Raw genomic sequence first — 11,921 nt, 5'->3', positions numbered from 1 at the left:
GTTTTGCGGTACAGAACGAGATGAGTAGAGGGGAAGCACTTCATTCACACAGTGGTGTAACATAATCGTAACGACAGAAGAAAGAAAGGAGACAAAGCTGCAAATCAAAATCAAAATTGCGTAAAGGCGAAAACTCAAACTTCTGGTCCAGCTGCAACGACGTCGGGAGTGGTATCAGAGGCGTAACGAGCGAAGGCGTCATTGAAGAGACCTGTCGGTGCCCAAGTGAAAGCGTCAGGATTCGGCTAGAAGACAGCCGAGGGAAGAGAATCGAGAAAACTGACCAGCGACTTTCGCAACGGTTCGCTGATAGGCTTCTTTGTCGGCCCAAGCTTGCGCCGGATCAAGCATCTCCGAAGGGACTCCTTCGAGCTCCTTGGGAATCTGGAGTTTGAACGCTCCGGTCTTGACGAATTCACCCTTGAGAAGACTTCCGTCGTGGATGGAATCGATGATCTTTCGGGTTACTTTGAGAGGACAACGTTGTCCTTTTCCGTAGGGTCCTCCTGTCCAACCAGTCGACACGAGCCAGCACTTGGTTCCCTGTGCTTGCATACGAGTGGCGAGCATCGAGGCGTAACGAGAAGGGTGAAGGATAATGAAAGGAGCTCCGAAAGCGGTCGAGAAAGTCGGAGTAGGTTCAGCGATACCGTCTTCGGTTCCAGGGGTCTTCGAGGTGTATCCCGACAAGAACCAGTATTGAGCTTGGTTGGCATCGAGGAGAGAGACGGGAGGAAGAACACCGAAAGCGTCGCAAGTGAGGTAAATGATGTTTTTCGGTTGATTCGGCGACATGCAGGGGATCATGGCGTTGTTGATGTACTCGATAGGGTAGGCGCAACGAGTGTTCTCAGTGATACCGGTATCCTCGTAGTTGGGTTCACGAGTCGTCGGGTCGTAGGTAACGTTTTCGAGAATCGAACCGAAACGGATGGCATTGTAGATATCGGGTTCCTTCTCAGCATCGAGACCGACACACTTGGCGTAGCTGAGTACGAGGGAACAGTTATCAGTCAAGAGAATCGCAGGAACAAGCTCAATTTTCGAAAAACTCACCATCCTCCCTCGATGTTGAAGACACCGTTGTCGGACCAGACGTGTTCGTCGTCACCGATGAGAGAACGACGGGGATCGGCAGAGAGGGTAGTCTTTCCAGTTCCAGAGAGACCGAAGAAGAGAGAAACGTCTCCATCGGGACCTTGGTTCGCGGAAGAGTGAAGCGAAAGGTTGCCGAATTTGACGGGTTGAAGGTAGTGCTATAATCACAATCCAGAAGACTGTCAGTGATCACTCTCTCTCGCGGGATAAAGCTTGAGAGACTGACCATAACCGAGAAGATTCCCTTCTTCATTTCTCCAGCGTATTCGGTACCGAGGATGACCATCTCGTGACGTTTGAAGTTGACCTCGACCGAGGTTTGCGAAGTCATACCGGCGGTGAAACGATTCGCAGGGAATTGACCAGCGTTGTAAATGGTGAAATCGGGAGTTCCGAATTCGGCGAGTTCCTTCTTCGTAGGTCGGATGAGCACTGTTCGAGCGTGAAGGATGTCAGTGACGAGACGACCTGACCGTAAGAGAGACGCAGGACTGACTGTTGTGCATGAAGAGAGCGTGGTAGGCACGAGAAGTGACAACTCGAACCTTGATGCGGTATTTGGGATCCCATCCAGCGAAACCGTCAAAGACGCTGTCACAAACAATCCTTCGTCAGTCATCTACGTCGTCAACGGCAAGATGAGGCGAGACTCACTAGACGTTGTCGCGAGTGTTGAGGTAATCGATAGCACGTTCGCGGTTGATTTCGAAAGTGTGCTCATCCATTTGAATGTTGACAGCACCCCACCAAACGTCGTCTCGCGAGGTTTCTTCGTAGACAATACGCTTGTCCTTGGGCGAACGACCAGTCTTCTTTCCGGAAAAGTTGATCAATGCTCCAGAGTCGGCGATAACGGCTCCTTCGTACTTGATAGCATCTTCGTAAAGTTGAGCGACCGGAGCGTTACGCTGTAGAGAGGTAACGAGAACGATTCAGCCAGGGTTCGAGAGCGTACGAAGAGAAGGGAAAGAGAGGACGACAAACCTTGAGGTGGATTTTTTGCATGTCGAAACCGGCTTCCGAGAACATGGAGAGCTCTTTTCCGAGGAGTCCATACGTAGGTTCGTTCGAGCTGTCGATTCAAAGCGAAAGCCAGGTCAGTTCGCCGTTTTCGAAAGAGGGGGAATTGAAAATCGGTTGCGAAAATCCTCTTTCAGCTTCAATCGACTCCGAATACGCTCGTACCGACGGAGACAGGGTTGTATACGTCCTTCTAGACGACATCTCGTGATACTGAGCGGAGACCGAACAGGAACTCCGGCAACTTCCGCGACGATTCCTTCCATTCCACTGCCTCCTCAAGCTCGAAACGATTTCCACCGCCCCTCCTCGACCTCAGACATATCCCATCGATGCTCCCACAGCGTTCGACGTCGTTCTCAAGATGACGCAGGTCACAAGCAAGTCTTGAAAAGGATTTGAAAGCCAGCACTCACGAGTCATTTGTAGGTTCTTCTCCATGGCGAAGAGGGGTGATAGAGCGGGGAGACATATTGGATGGTGTTTTTGATCGAGTAGAGCTGTCAACGACGTCGGAAAATGTTAACTTTTCGGCTCGCCTGTATTCAATAAGCGGGGAAGAGGGGGAGGGGTAGTCGGAAGGGAGAGGGATAAGAGGCTCACGGTGACGGTAGCTCTACAGTGAGAGTATGTGAGAGAAAGTAGGGTCAAAGAAAGAAGGAAAGAGAGAGAGAAAGTGCAGGAGCAAGTCGGCGCAAAGCTGCGATGCATCGCAGAGTTCCGGAATTTTACGGCCTCGTTTCGGTTCCGTCGTCTTCCGCCTCGAATTCGTACAATTTGATTGGTTGCGTCCACGAAAACTTTCCTCAAACGGCCGACACAATTTCTCCGAACCGCGGCTTGCCTTTTGATTTCTTCCTGTTCGAAAATGCGAACAAAGCGGGTTGTACTGTACAGTACAGTATCGCAGACGACTCGACTACGACAGCGTCGAACAACGAGATGTGTGAGTGAGTTTCGCCCTTTCGACGGACAAAGCTCAAAACTTGAACTGAGAACTCTTTTCTCGCAAAGCAGTTATTCCACGAAACATTGCTGAAACTACAGCGGGTTCGATCGAAGGTACATACGGTAGAGCTTGGTCCTAACGAGTCGGGCTCTGCGAAAGCTTCGCCACCAGTCATTTTCGCAATTCGACCGTGTTCACCAATCTTCTACTCGATAGTCTGCGGGGTTTGCTACCTCTCTCAAAGGCATCGTTCGCTTGTTGTTTCTTTCTCCCATCTACCACTCGTCGACCTTGCAGAGCCAGCAGAGCGATGCCGTCTCGATTCATCCTCTTCGCAATCCTCTCGTCCCTCTTCTTCTCTTCTTCCTTCGCTCATTATCCTGGACCAAACAACCACCACCACGAACACTATGCTCGACAGCTCGCGACACCGACTTATGAGCCCCTTCATCGTCGTTCGGCGACGCCTACGAGTGGTCACCATTCCGCTACTCCGACCCTCGCTCGTCGTTCAGCGACCCCGGTACTCTCCCGCCGTGATGGGCTCCAGCGCCGCTACGACTTCGAGTCTTACCTGAAACGTCGCCAAGCTCCTTCTCCCCTTCCTTCAGGCATGTTGAATCGTCGACAAGCTCCCTCTCCCCTTCCTTCTGGAATGCTCAACCGTCGACAAGCTCCTTCGCCCATGCCCTCGGCGACTTGGAAGCGCAGTGCTGAAGAGCAATCAAACTGGGACATGATGTATGAGCTCTCGAGGGAGCGAAGGTCGTATGGAGAGACGGTCGACGAAGGTTATTACTCGGAAACGAACGCTAGGAGGATCAAGAGGGGTGGAAATCGTGAGTCTCCCTCTGTTTTCGATCCGAGAGGACGTCACAGAGACTGACGACGCCTGTCGAACGTAGCTCTTCCTCCTCGTGGGTTCTCGCTTCAAGAAGTTGGCGGAACTCTTCGATACCTTCCCGATCAAAAACCCTCGCAAACGGTCAAGCCCGATAGCGAAGAGACTGGGGATGCCGCTGTCGTTCGTACTGGTAAGTATCCACCTCGCGAGCGGGCGATTACTGAACTTCATCGCTGACTTTTCCGTTCGTTGCGGATCCAGCAAGCGAAAGTCGTTTCAAGCCGGGATTGCCTAGCCTAGGCGACTCGACCTCTCCTTCTGCCTGAACGTCTTTATATAGACCCTTGAATGTTACCCCTTCGCCCTTTCACATCGTTTCTGTTTGGTTTTAGATTTCCCTTTTTTGTTCTTTCGCCGGCAAGCTTTGTCTGCCCATAGTTACTTCTACTCTGTTTGCTTTAGACTTGGCTCCGTTGTGTTCGCCTCGGGAATAGATGTCGTGTTCTCGTCATTGCTCGTCGTTCTCCCGAGAGTCATAGCTCGGAGCGAGTGGACATCAACGTACTGCTTGCCCTCACATTGTAGCCCTGGCAGGTCCGTGCAATCTACTGCAACGTCTGCTCTACATTTGATCCGAAGCAGCGTAGAGCGAAAGCAAAAGTGGCGATTCGCACTTCGCGCTGAGGTGTGAACTTTGCGGTTCGTCGTACCATTCCTTGAGGGCTGACGCAATACACCCGGCGTACGATCGGCTTCGTCTGTGACGGTGGAGTGTAACGCGAAGATTGTCATGCTTGTAATCTAGGCAAGTGAGCCATGTGCGAATCCTTCGACATCAGGCCTCAGGCCTGATATTCAAGTTCAATGCCCGGTCTTCGAGAGCTATCCGGGGATGCTATCAGGTCGAATGCTCGACGTGTGTAGCACCTCTCGATGTGCGATACGAGAGGAGGTACTCCAAATTGGCAAGAGGCAAATGAGAAAGCGGTTGCGACAAGCGAGCTTTGTTATTAAATACAATGCGTCTACTCTCTTTCTGCATCTATCGAAACATGAACTAACGCGGTCTTCGATCTTAACGGTTGGGTAGGTGGAAGTTTCGGAACCGGAAAGCGATGCCCCCTCAAGATCACTCGCAAGCTCGTCGACTCTATCCACGATGGATCCCTCGCCAAGTGCGAGTTCAAGAAGTCGCCAGTGTTCAACCTCTCGATCCCGACTGCCCTCGAAGGCGTTCCTTCCGAACTTCTCGACCCTCGACAAGCCTGGTCCGACAAGGACGCCTTCGACAAGACGAACGAAGTTCAAAACGAAAGAAGTTTTCATACCGACTCTCGCGGGCACACATTCCAAGCTTGATCTAAGCCGAGACGATGCGCCGTCCCGCTCGGTATATCCGCCAAGCGTCAGAAGGGCAGAAGGAACGAATTCAACCTTTGAACGAGAGGAACATTTGAGCTGAGGTCCCGTTGAGTCCTTCAATTGGGTGACCGCGAGAAGCGTCCCTGTCTCAGAGACCACTATGGAAGTCGTCCCGCCTAGTCGGAGATACAAAAAGATACTTTGAGCGAAGCTAGGTAACAGCTCGCGAGAGACACTGGTTCAACAAGTCGATTTTTCGCTCTGTTTAAGGGGGATCTCGAGGGCCTCGTGACCCTTAGTACACTGCTACATGCTCTGTATGGATACTCAAAAGCTCGTACGAGAGAGTTCGGTGAATAATTCGGGGTCGTATTTTTCTCAGAGCTCAGTCGGACCTCTCTCTTTCCAGTTCGTCTCGCCTGCTTCCGATTTCAAGGCATTCCACCTCGAGGATAACTCAAACACCCTCTCCGCCCTCTTTTACTACTCTACCAGCCCATCTCGGTCCCTCCTCGACCCTCGAACCTGTTTGTTGTTTCGACCGTTCAACTCCCTTTCTTCAGTCTCGACCGACTCTTCGACCTTTTCGATAGCCTCTATACTACCTAGGTATACTCTAGAACACCCCGGATAACCTCCCGAAGATGTCTACGGCCGCTAGTCAAGCAAAGGTCAGTCGATGTTCTACCGATTCGTCGTCCCCTCTTCCCATCCATCCGTTTTCGAATCGACCACCATCATTATACGAAGAAAGGGTCGTTATGCATTGGGCACTACTCAGAGTGACCTAGAATGTCAGGACGAGAGCTGATTTTATTGTTCAACATTTTCTCGCTCCCGACTGTGAATAGGTATCTCGCCCTCGTCGAGCATCTCGCGCTCCGATGCGTCTCAGCCAGGATGAAAACTCTACTTCCGCCAACCCCGCTCCTCAACAGGCTCAACCGAGGTTGATTGGCAAGACTTCAACGACTTCTCTCGCTGGAGGACGAACAGTCGGCAAGACGGCTCCCTCGTCAAGTTCCACTGTCGCAGTCGGTAAAGCTGCCGTACTACCAGGACCTAGGAGAGCATTGGGAGATGTATCGAACGCCGGAGGTAATAACCGAGTGAGCTCCCGATTCCTTTGTTGTTCGCATGTAGTGACCTCATCCAGTCGCTAACTTTTCCTCCCACTCTCCCCCATCGCGCACGAACAGGTTCAAGTTGATCGTACATCGAAAGATTCGATCAATGGAGGGCTCGTCAAACCTCACACTCGGTCGAGAACCGCTTCATCCAACTCTTCCGTTTCAGTCAACTCTACCCTTCCTCAACCTCCTTCTTCGACTGGAACCGGCCTCGGTCGCCTCAAGATCAACTCTTCTTCGACCGCCGCGAACCCGGTCCCCGTCAAATCGAGTCGTCCCGCACGCACAGCCGTCCGATCAAATTCTCAACCTGCTCCTTCAGTCGCTCCGAGCGCGCCGCGGTTGCAACAAGGTGAATGGGAAGGAGCCTGGTCGGGACAAGGAGACGTCGAGGTGCTCCGCGACGATGAAGAGGCGGCGGTTGGCTTGGGCATCGACGGAACGAGCGAATGGGCTCAAGACCAACAGATGAAGACGGAACCTGCTCCTTCTTCCCCTTCGGCACACTCTCAAGCCAAGAGTCACAAACGAACTCACGACGTCGAGTTCTCGGACGAAGAAGACGGTGGAAACTCTGGAGCGTTCAACTCCCATCACGACGACAAGGTCCGAATCGTCGAACCTGAACAAGCGATCGAAATCGATCCCGAGAACTGGGTGGCCGACTGCATCGACGAGGAGGATGCCATCAACAGCGAACTACTCTTGCAGCAAGTCAAGCGAGAATTCCGCGAGGAACAAGACTTTTGGGACATCAGCATGGTCGCCGAATACAGCGACGAAATTTTCGCTTACATGAGCAAGCTCGAGGTACGTTCGATTCATGCAGGTACTTGATGGCCGACAAGTCACTCATCCTTTGTCGTCGTTCACAGGAGGCTTCCATGCCCAACCCTCGTTACATGGATCATCAAAGCGAAATTGAATGGTAAGCTAGTCTCTCGTCTCACGAGTTAGCATCAGAAGACTGATATCCCGCGCTTTAGGCCCATGCGTACGACTCTCATCGACTGGCTACTCCAAGTTCACATGCGATACCACATGCTCCCTGAAACTCTTTGGATCGCCGTCAACGTTATCGACCGATTCCTCTCGAACCGAGTCGTCTCCCTCGTCAAGTTCCAACTCGTCGGTGTCACTGCTATGTTCATCGCCGCCAAATACGAGGAAATCATGGCTCCTTCGTGAGCTTCGACTCTTCAGCAATTCGAGACTGCGATCCGTGCTGACTGCCTCTCTCCGTTTTCATCGTAGCGTCGAGGAGTTTGTCTACATGACTGAAGGTGGTTACAGCCGCGAAGAGATTCTCAAAGGTGAACGAATCATGCTCCAGGTAAGTCTTTTCCGCACTCCCTTCCTCGCTCTCAATAGTGTACTGATCGTCTCGTACACCGACTGTAGTCTCTCGAGTTCAACATCTCTTCCTACTGCTCCCCTTACTCCTGGGTCCGACGAATCTCGAAAGCCGACGACTACGACATCCAAACTCGTACTCTTTCCAAGTTCTTGATGGAGGTCACTCTTCTCGATCACCGTTTCCTCAGAGCGAAACCTAGTATGGTTGCCGCGATTGGTATGTACCTTGCGAGAAGGATGCTTGGGGGAGACTGGGTGCGTCGAGCTTTTCCTCAGACGTCTCGCGAGCGAGCGAATACTGATGTAGATTTGTTGACGCCAACAGAATGAAGCCTTCATCTTCTACTCTGACTACACCGAAGCCCAACTTTTAGTACCTGCTGGTTTCCTCCTCGAATCGATCGCCGCACCCGGATTCGATGAAAAATTCGTTTACAAAAAATACTCGAACAAGAGTGAGTCTTTCAACAACCCAGCTCTCGACAAATGGCACTGTCACTGACGATTGTCATTTCTGATCTGCAGAGTTCCTCAAGGCTTCGATCTTTGCCCGAAACTGGGCTTTGAAACGCGCCGCGAGCGAGGAATCTTCCTAAGGAGCACGCAATCTTCATTTCTCGCTCGAACCTCTGTCGTCTTTCGGTCTATACCCATCACACCCACCGTCTTATCTCGCGACATACCTCAACCGATTCTTCGCACTCGTTCTTCCCCCTTCCCCTCTTCTCCCTCCTCGTTTCGACCTTCACGTTATACCCTTATTCCCCTCTCACTCTTCTCGATATGCCTCGATTTACCGCGCTCTCTCCTCTCACATCGTACCGACTTCCAACTTCACAACCGTTACATACTTCTCGCTCGATTTGCTGCCCCTCCTTTTCGTTTTTCGTTTTCGGTTTTGTCTATTTTGTTCCGTCTATTCCTTTGTTTCTTCTCGCCGTTCGAGTGCGACTCTGCCTATTGTTTTCTCACTTCCTTTGCAACGCTCTTCTGGACCTTTGTGTGTCCCTTATCTACCAACCTTGCGATCTGGAACTGGTTCCCGAGAGAGAGACAGAGTAGTTCGAAGCTCGTTACAACAAAGGCACGAAAGATAGGACTGGATATCTACTGCGAGCGAAACTAGAAACCAACTCCCAAAAGAGTTGCGACTTCCTCCTTGCTCCTTCTCAGTAAGGTGTGTCTGCCTTCGTATCGATTCTTCTCATCGAGGATTGCATCGTAGAGTTCGTCGTAGGCTCGACTGATCCTCGCTAGCGCTTCAGAGTGAATCGCTGAAGCGAGATGAGGTGGTAGGAGGGAGAGTCGAGGGGATCCGAGAGTGTCGACAGTAGAAAGGAAGTTCGAGAACGTCGTGATTGATTGAATGACGACGTTTGCCGATGCCTCGTCGAGGTGAGAAAGAGGGGTCTGCACAGTAAAACTCGTCTGTTATTCGCGAACTTTAGGAAACCAGAGGAGGGAAACACTTACCTCGCCATCTTTCGATCGCAGAGTAGCGAGAAGGGATTCCAGACCGGTACTCTTCATGAGGTGTCCAAGCTGATGGACGAAAACAAGGTCAACCTCGCGCTGATGCGAATCGAGCGAGTTGGAACTTACGTGTTCGGCAGTCAAGCTTTCGACATGCTTCGCTTCGTTCTCCTGCAGCTGGTCCCTCTTCTCCACCGTAAAATCGAATGGTTCGAGACAAGCCAAAACTGCCTCGTCGCAATTGACCCAGAACACGGCTTGATCCCACGACAGCGGTCTCATTTCTGCCATCGCCGAGCACATTTGGAGCGCCGGATCCAGCGCCGCGTCGAGAACATCCTTGAATTCGGTTTGGCGTTTTTCGGGAGTCGCGATAGAAGCTTCATGATCGAGGAGTGAGGAAGAGTAGACCGACATGATCTCTCGGAGGATTGAGAGAGCGTCTCGAAGTTGTGTAGGGGCGGAAAGGGCAGCGGCTGGAGGTTGAACGAATCGAAGGAAACTTCGACCTTGGGCTCGTAAAGTTTCGAAGAAGACTTCGTAGGAATGATCCATCAGCCTACAGAACAACGAGCAAGATCAGTGTACTCGTTCGGTACACGGTGGAAGACGGACGAGACTCACTCGCTCAGGACTTGCGACATGAGTGCATCGGGACCGATCGTTCTCTCCATCGTGACTTGATAGAAATGGATCAAAGTCGAGATTCGATAAGCCATGATGCTACTTTCCTGACTCTTGACTGTTTGTTGGACGCGAATCTGTGAGAAAAGAGGCAAGTCAGCATAGTAGATCTGAAGTCGAATCGCTACCGAACTCACCTTGAGCGGTCTTCCGCAACCCTCGAAATCCTTGTCCAGCAACGTCTTGACCCTATCCTCGTCACTCATTTCGACTCCGCCTCTCGATCGCAAACTGTAGGCGTGCACGCTTCCGACCCATCTCCCTTCGTCCTTGATTCCGAATAGACTCTCGAGGAATTCGCGCTCTCCCGCCATAGCCTGATGGATCCAGGCGAGCATATCTCCAACGTAGCGAATGGGGTCATGAGCGTGTAGTTCGATCGGTCGAGGTAAACCGTTTGGTCCTCCGCGAGTCAGTGCGTCGAGGAAGAGATTGAGGATAGACGTAGATCGAGTCGTTCCGAGTACGGTCAGCACCTCACTGTAGCACGAAAGCGGGTGAGCCAAGGGGACGAGCCACGTGAAGGTGAAGGTCTCGACTCACGAGAGAAGATCAGGTCGAGATTTTAGCCTCGCGATAGCTGTTCGAACTGTTGTCGAAACTTCGAGAACGTCTCTGGCGAATCCACGAGCTTGGAACGTGCACCACTTGAAGATCTTCTGGTATCCAGCTTCTAGGTGCTGTGCGGTGTATTCCATGATATCGAGACTGAGTTTGGGGGTCAAAAGTCAGGTTCGACTGTTCGTAAGGTAAAGTCGAGAGGAAGGACCGACGCACCCAGCTTTCGTACCTTCTCCAGCTTCTCCACTCAGTAATGCTCTACAATCGGCTCGTATCCGTTCAGTCTTGTCCATCGCGGCGAACAGCTCGGGACCGACGGAGACATCTCTCGAGCTCAGCGTTCTCAGTTCTGCGTCGGAAAGGGTGAATCTCGTGAGGAAGAGATGTACGAGAGACTGTTGTACGACGACGTTTGATCTGCATCAGGAGGAACGAAGGAGGGTGAGAAAAAAAGGAAGGAGAGCGGGAAACGAGGGAAAACTAACCGTTGTTGCCGAAGACCCTCTGCATGTTCGAGCAGATAGCGTGTTCCCTTGTTCGCCTTGTCCAACTCTGACTGTACCTCGTCACAACAGACGTGCATCGCGTCGAGGTGAGACTGCAACATGCTCAATTTCTGTTTGCGAAATCCGAATGTCAGCTTCCTCCCTCGAATTTCACGCCGAAAGACGCTTAGACGTACGTCGTTGACTTGTGAGAACGCCTTGAGGAACTCCTTGCTACCTTGAGTCATTCTCGCATCGATTTCTTTCCTCAAACCTCCTCCGCGTTCGAGCGCTGCCTTGATCCCTCCGCCCTGTACGCCTTCACCCGAGTCCTTCTCTGCATGTTCTAGCTCTCCCAAGGTTTCTAAAGCGGCTCGGGTTCCGGCATCTTCGAGGTTTGAAGTGAGTAAACGATGAACTTTGAGGTTGAGCGGATTTCGAGTCGATGAAGCGTGATTGCCGGAGCTGCTCCGTGTCGGTAGCGTAGGACGCGATTCTATTGTCGCCATCCGCGTTCGAGTTTGGATAGGTAGGTGGAAGAGGAAGCCGTTCTGTAGAGCTCCACCTCTTCCCTTCCGACCTCTCACTCGTCGATACACAATCTTACGCGGTCCCTCGCCGACAGCTCCAACTCATACGTTGGAGACCCTAGAGGCGCACTCACGAAGAATTACCCAGACTCCTCGCTTTCTCACCTCGTCGATCAAAGCTACATCTTTCACGCTCCAGAAGCACTGTGGAGGCTTCAGATAGGCTCGGCAACGTTGACAGCAGACAACCAAGATCGTTGACAGCAAGATGCTTCGACTTCGCGCGCTCGAATGCTTGCAAATCTCGCTTCGCAACTCTACGATCCGCAAAAACGCTGCTCCTCAGTATTCGAGGGAATCCCTAAACTCGAGCTAGCCTAGAGCAGCAGGTAACGCTTATGTCGTAGCGTACTATTGCGTGGACCTTTG

General features: G+C 51.9%; 4 protein-coding genes across 4 annotated transcripts; 2 read left to right on the top strand and 2 right to left on the bottom strand.

Annotated features, from left to right (window-relative positions):
• Window positions 1-134: 134 nt before the first annotated feature.
• On the bottom strand, window positions 135-2,590 carry PCK1 (phosphoenolpyruvate carboxykinase PCK1; the record flags this gene model as incomplete). Its single annotated transcript, XM_076630919.1, has 8 exons — window positions 135-211; window positions 285-988; window positions 1,057-1,256; window positions 1,325-1,530; window positions 1,595-1,689; window positions 1,753-2,006; window positions 2,083-2,170; window positions 2,535-2,590. 8 exons carry the CDS (start codon window positions 2,588-2,590, stop codon window positions 135-137), a joined length of 1,680 nt encoding a protein of 559 aa, XP_076489059.1.
• A 787-nt stretch (window positions 2,591-3,377) lies between these two features.
• JCM6883_000188 (uncharacterized protein) lies at window positions 3,378-5,270 on the top strand (the record flags this gene model as incomplete). The annotated part of the gene is made up of 3 exons (XM_076630918.1): window positions 3,378-3,906; window positions 3,973-4,101; window positions 5,002-5,270. The coding sequence occupies 3 exons, from the start codon at window positions 3,378-3,380 to the stop codon at window positions 5,268-5,270; spliced, it is 927 nt and encodes a 308-aa protein (XP_076489058.1).
• Window positions 5,271-5,917: 647 nt separating this feature from the next.
• On the top strand, window positions 5,918-8,355 carry JCM6883_000187 (uncharacterized protein; the record flags this gene model as incomplete). Its single annotated transcript, XM_076630917.1, has 9 exons — window positions 5,918-5,944; window positions 6,125-6,382; window positions 6,473-7,213; window positions 7,279-7,331; window positions 7,390-7,587; window positions 7,658-7,736; window positions 7,805-8,014; window positions 8,085-8,214; window positions 8,285-8,355. 9 exons carry the CDS (start codon window positions 5,918-5,920, stop codon window positions 8,353-8,355), a joined length of 1,767 nt encoding a protein of 588 aa, XP_076489057.1.
• A 526-nt stretch (window positions 8,356-8,881) lies between these two features.
• Window positions 8,882-11,471, bottom strand: COG6 (Golgi transport complex subunit COG6; the record flags this gene model as incomplete). Its single annotated transcript, XM_076630916.1, has 9 exons — window positions 8,882-9,169; window positions 9,233-9,301; window positions 9,362-9,791; window positions 9,857-9,993; window positions 10,054-10,396; window positions 10,460-10,624; window positions 10,694-10,894; window positions 10,963-11,093; window positions 11,160-11,471. The coding sequence occupies 9 exons, from the start codon at window positions 11,469-11,471 to the stop codon at window positions 8,882-8,884; spliced, it is 2,076 nt and encodes a 691-aa protein (XP_076489056.1).
• Window positions 11,472-11,921: the final 450 nt, after the last annotated feature.

The sequence above is a fragment of the Sporobolomyces salmoneus genome, assembly GCF_050403485.1.
Source record: "Sporobolomyces salmoneus JCM6883 DNA, S_salmoneus_JCM6883_v1_ctg13, whole genome shotgun sequence".
Classification (NCBI taxonomy): Eukaryota; Fungi; Basidiomycota; class Microbotryomycetes; order Sporidiobolales; family Sporidiobolaceae; genus Sporobolomyces; species Sporobolomyces salmoneus.
Note: the sequence above shows the minus strand (reverse complement) of the source record. Positions and strands in the feature narration are given on the sequence as shown.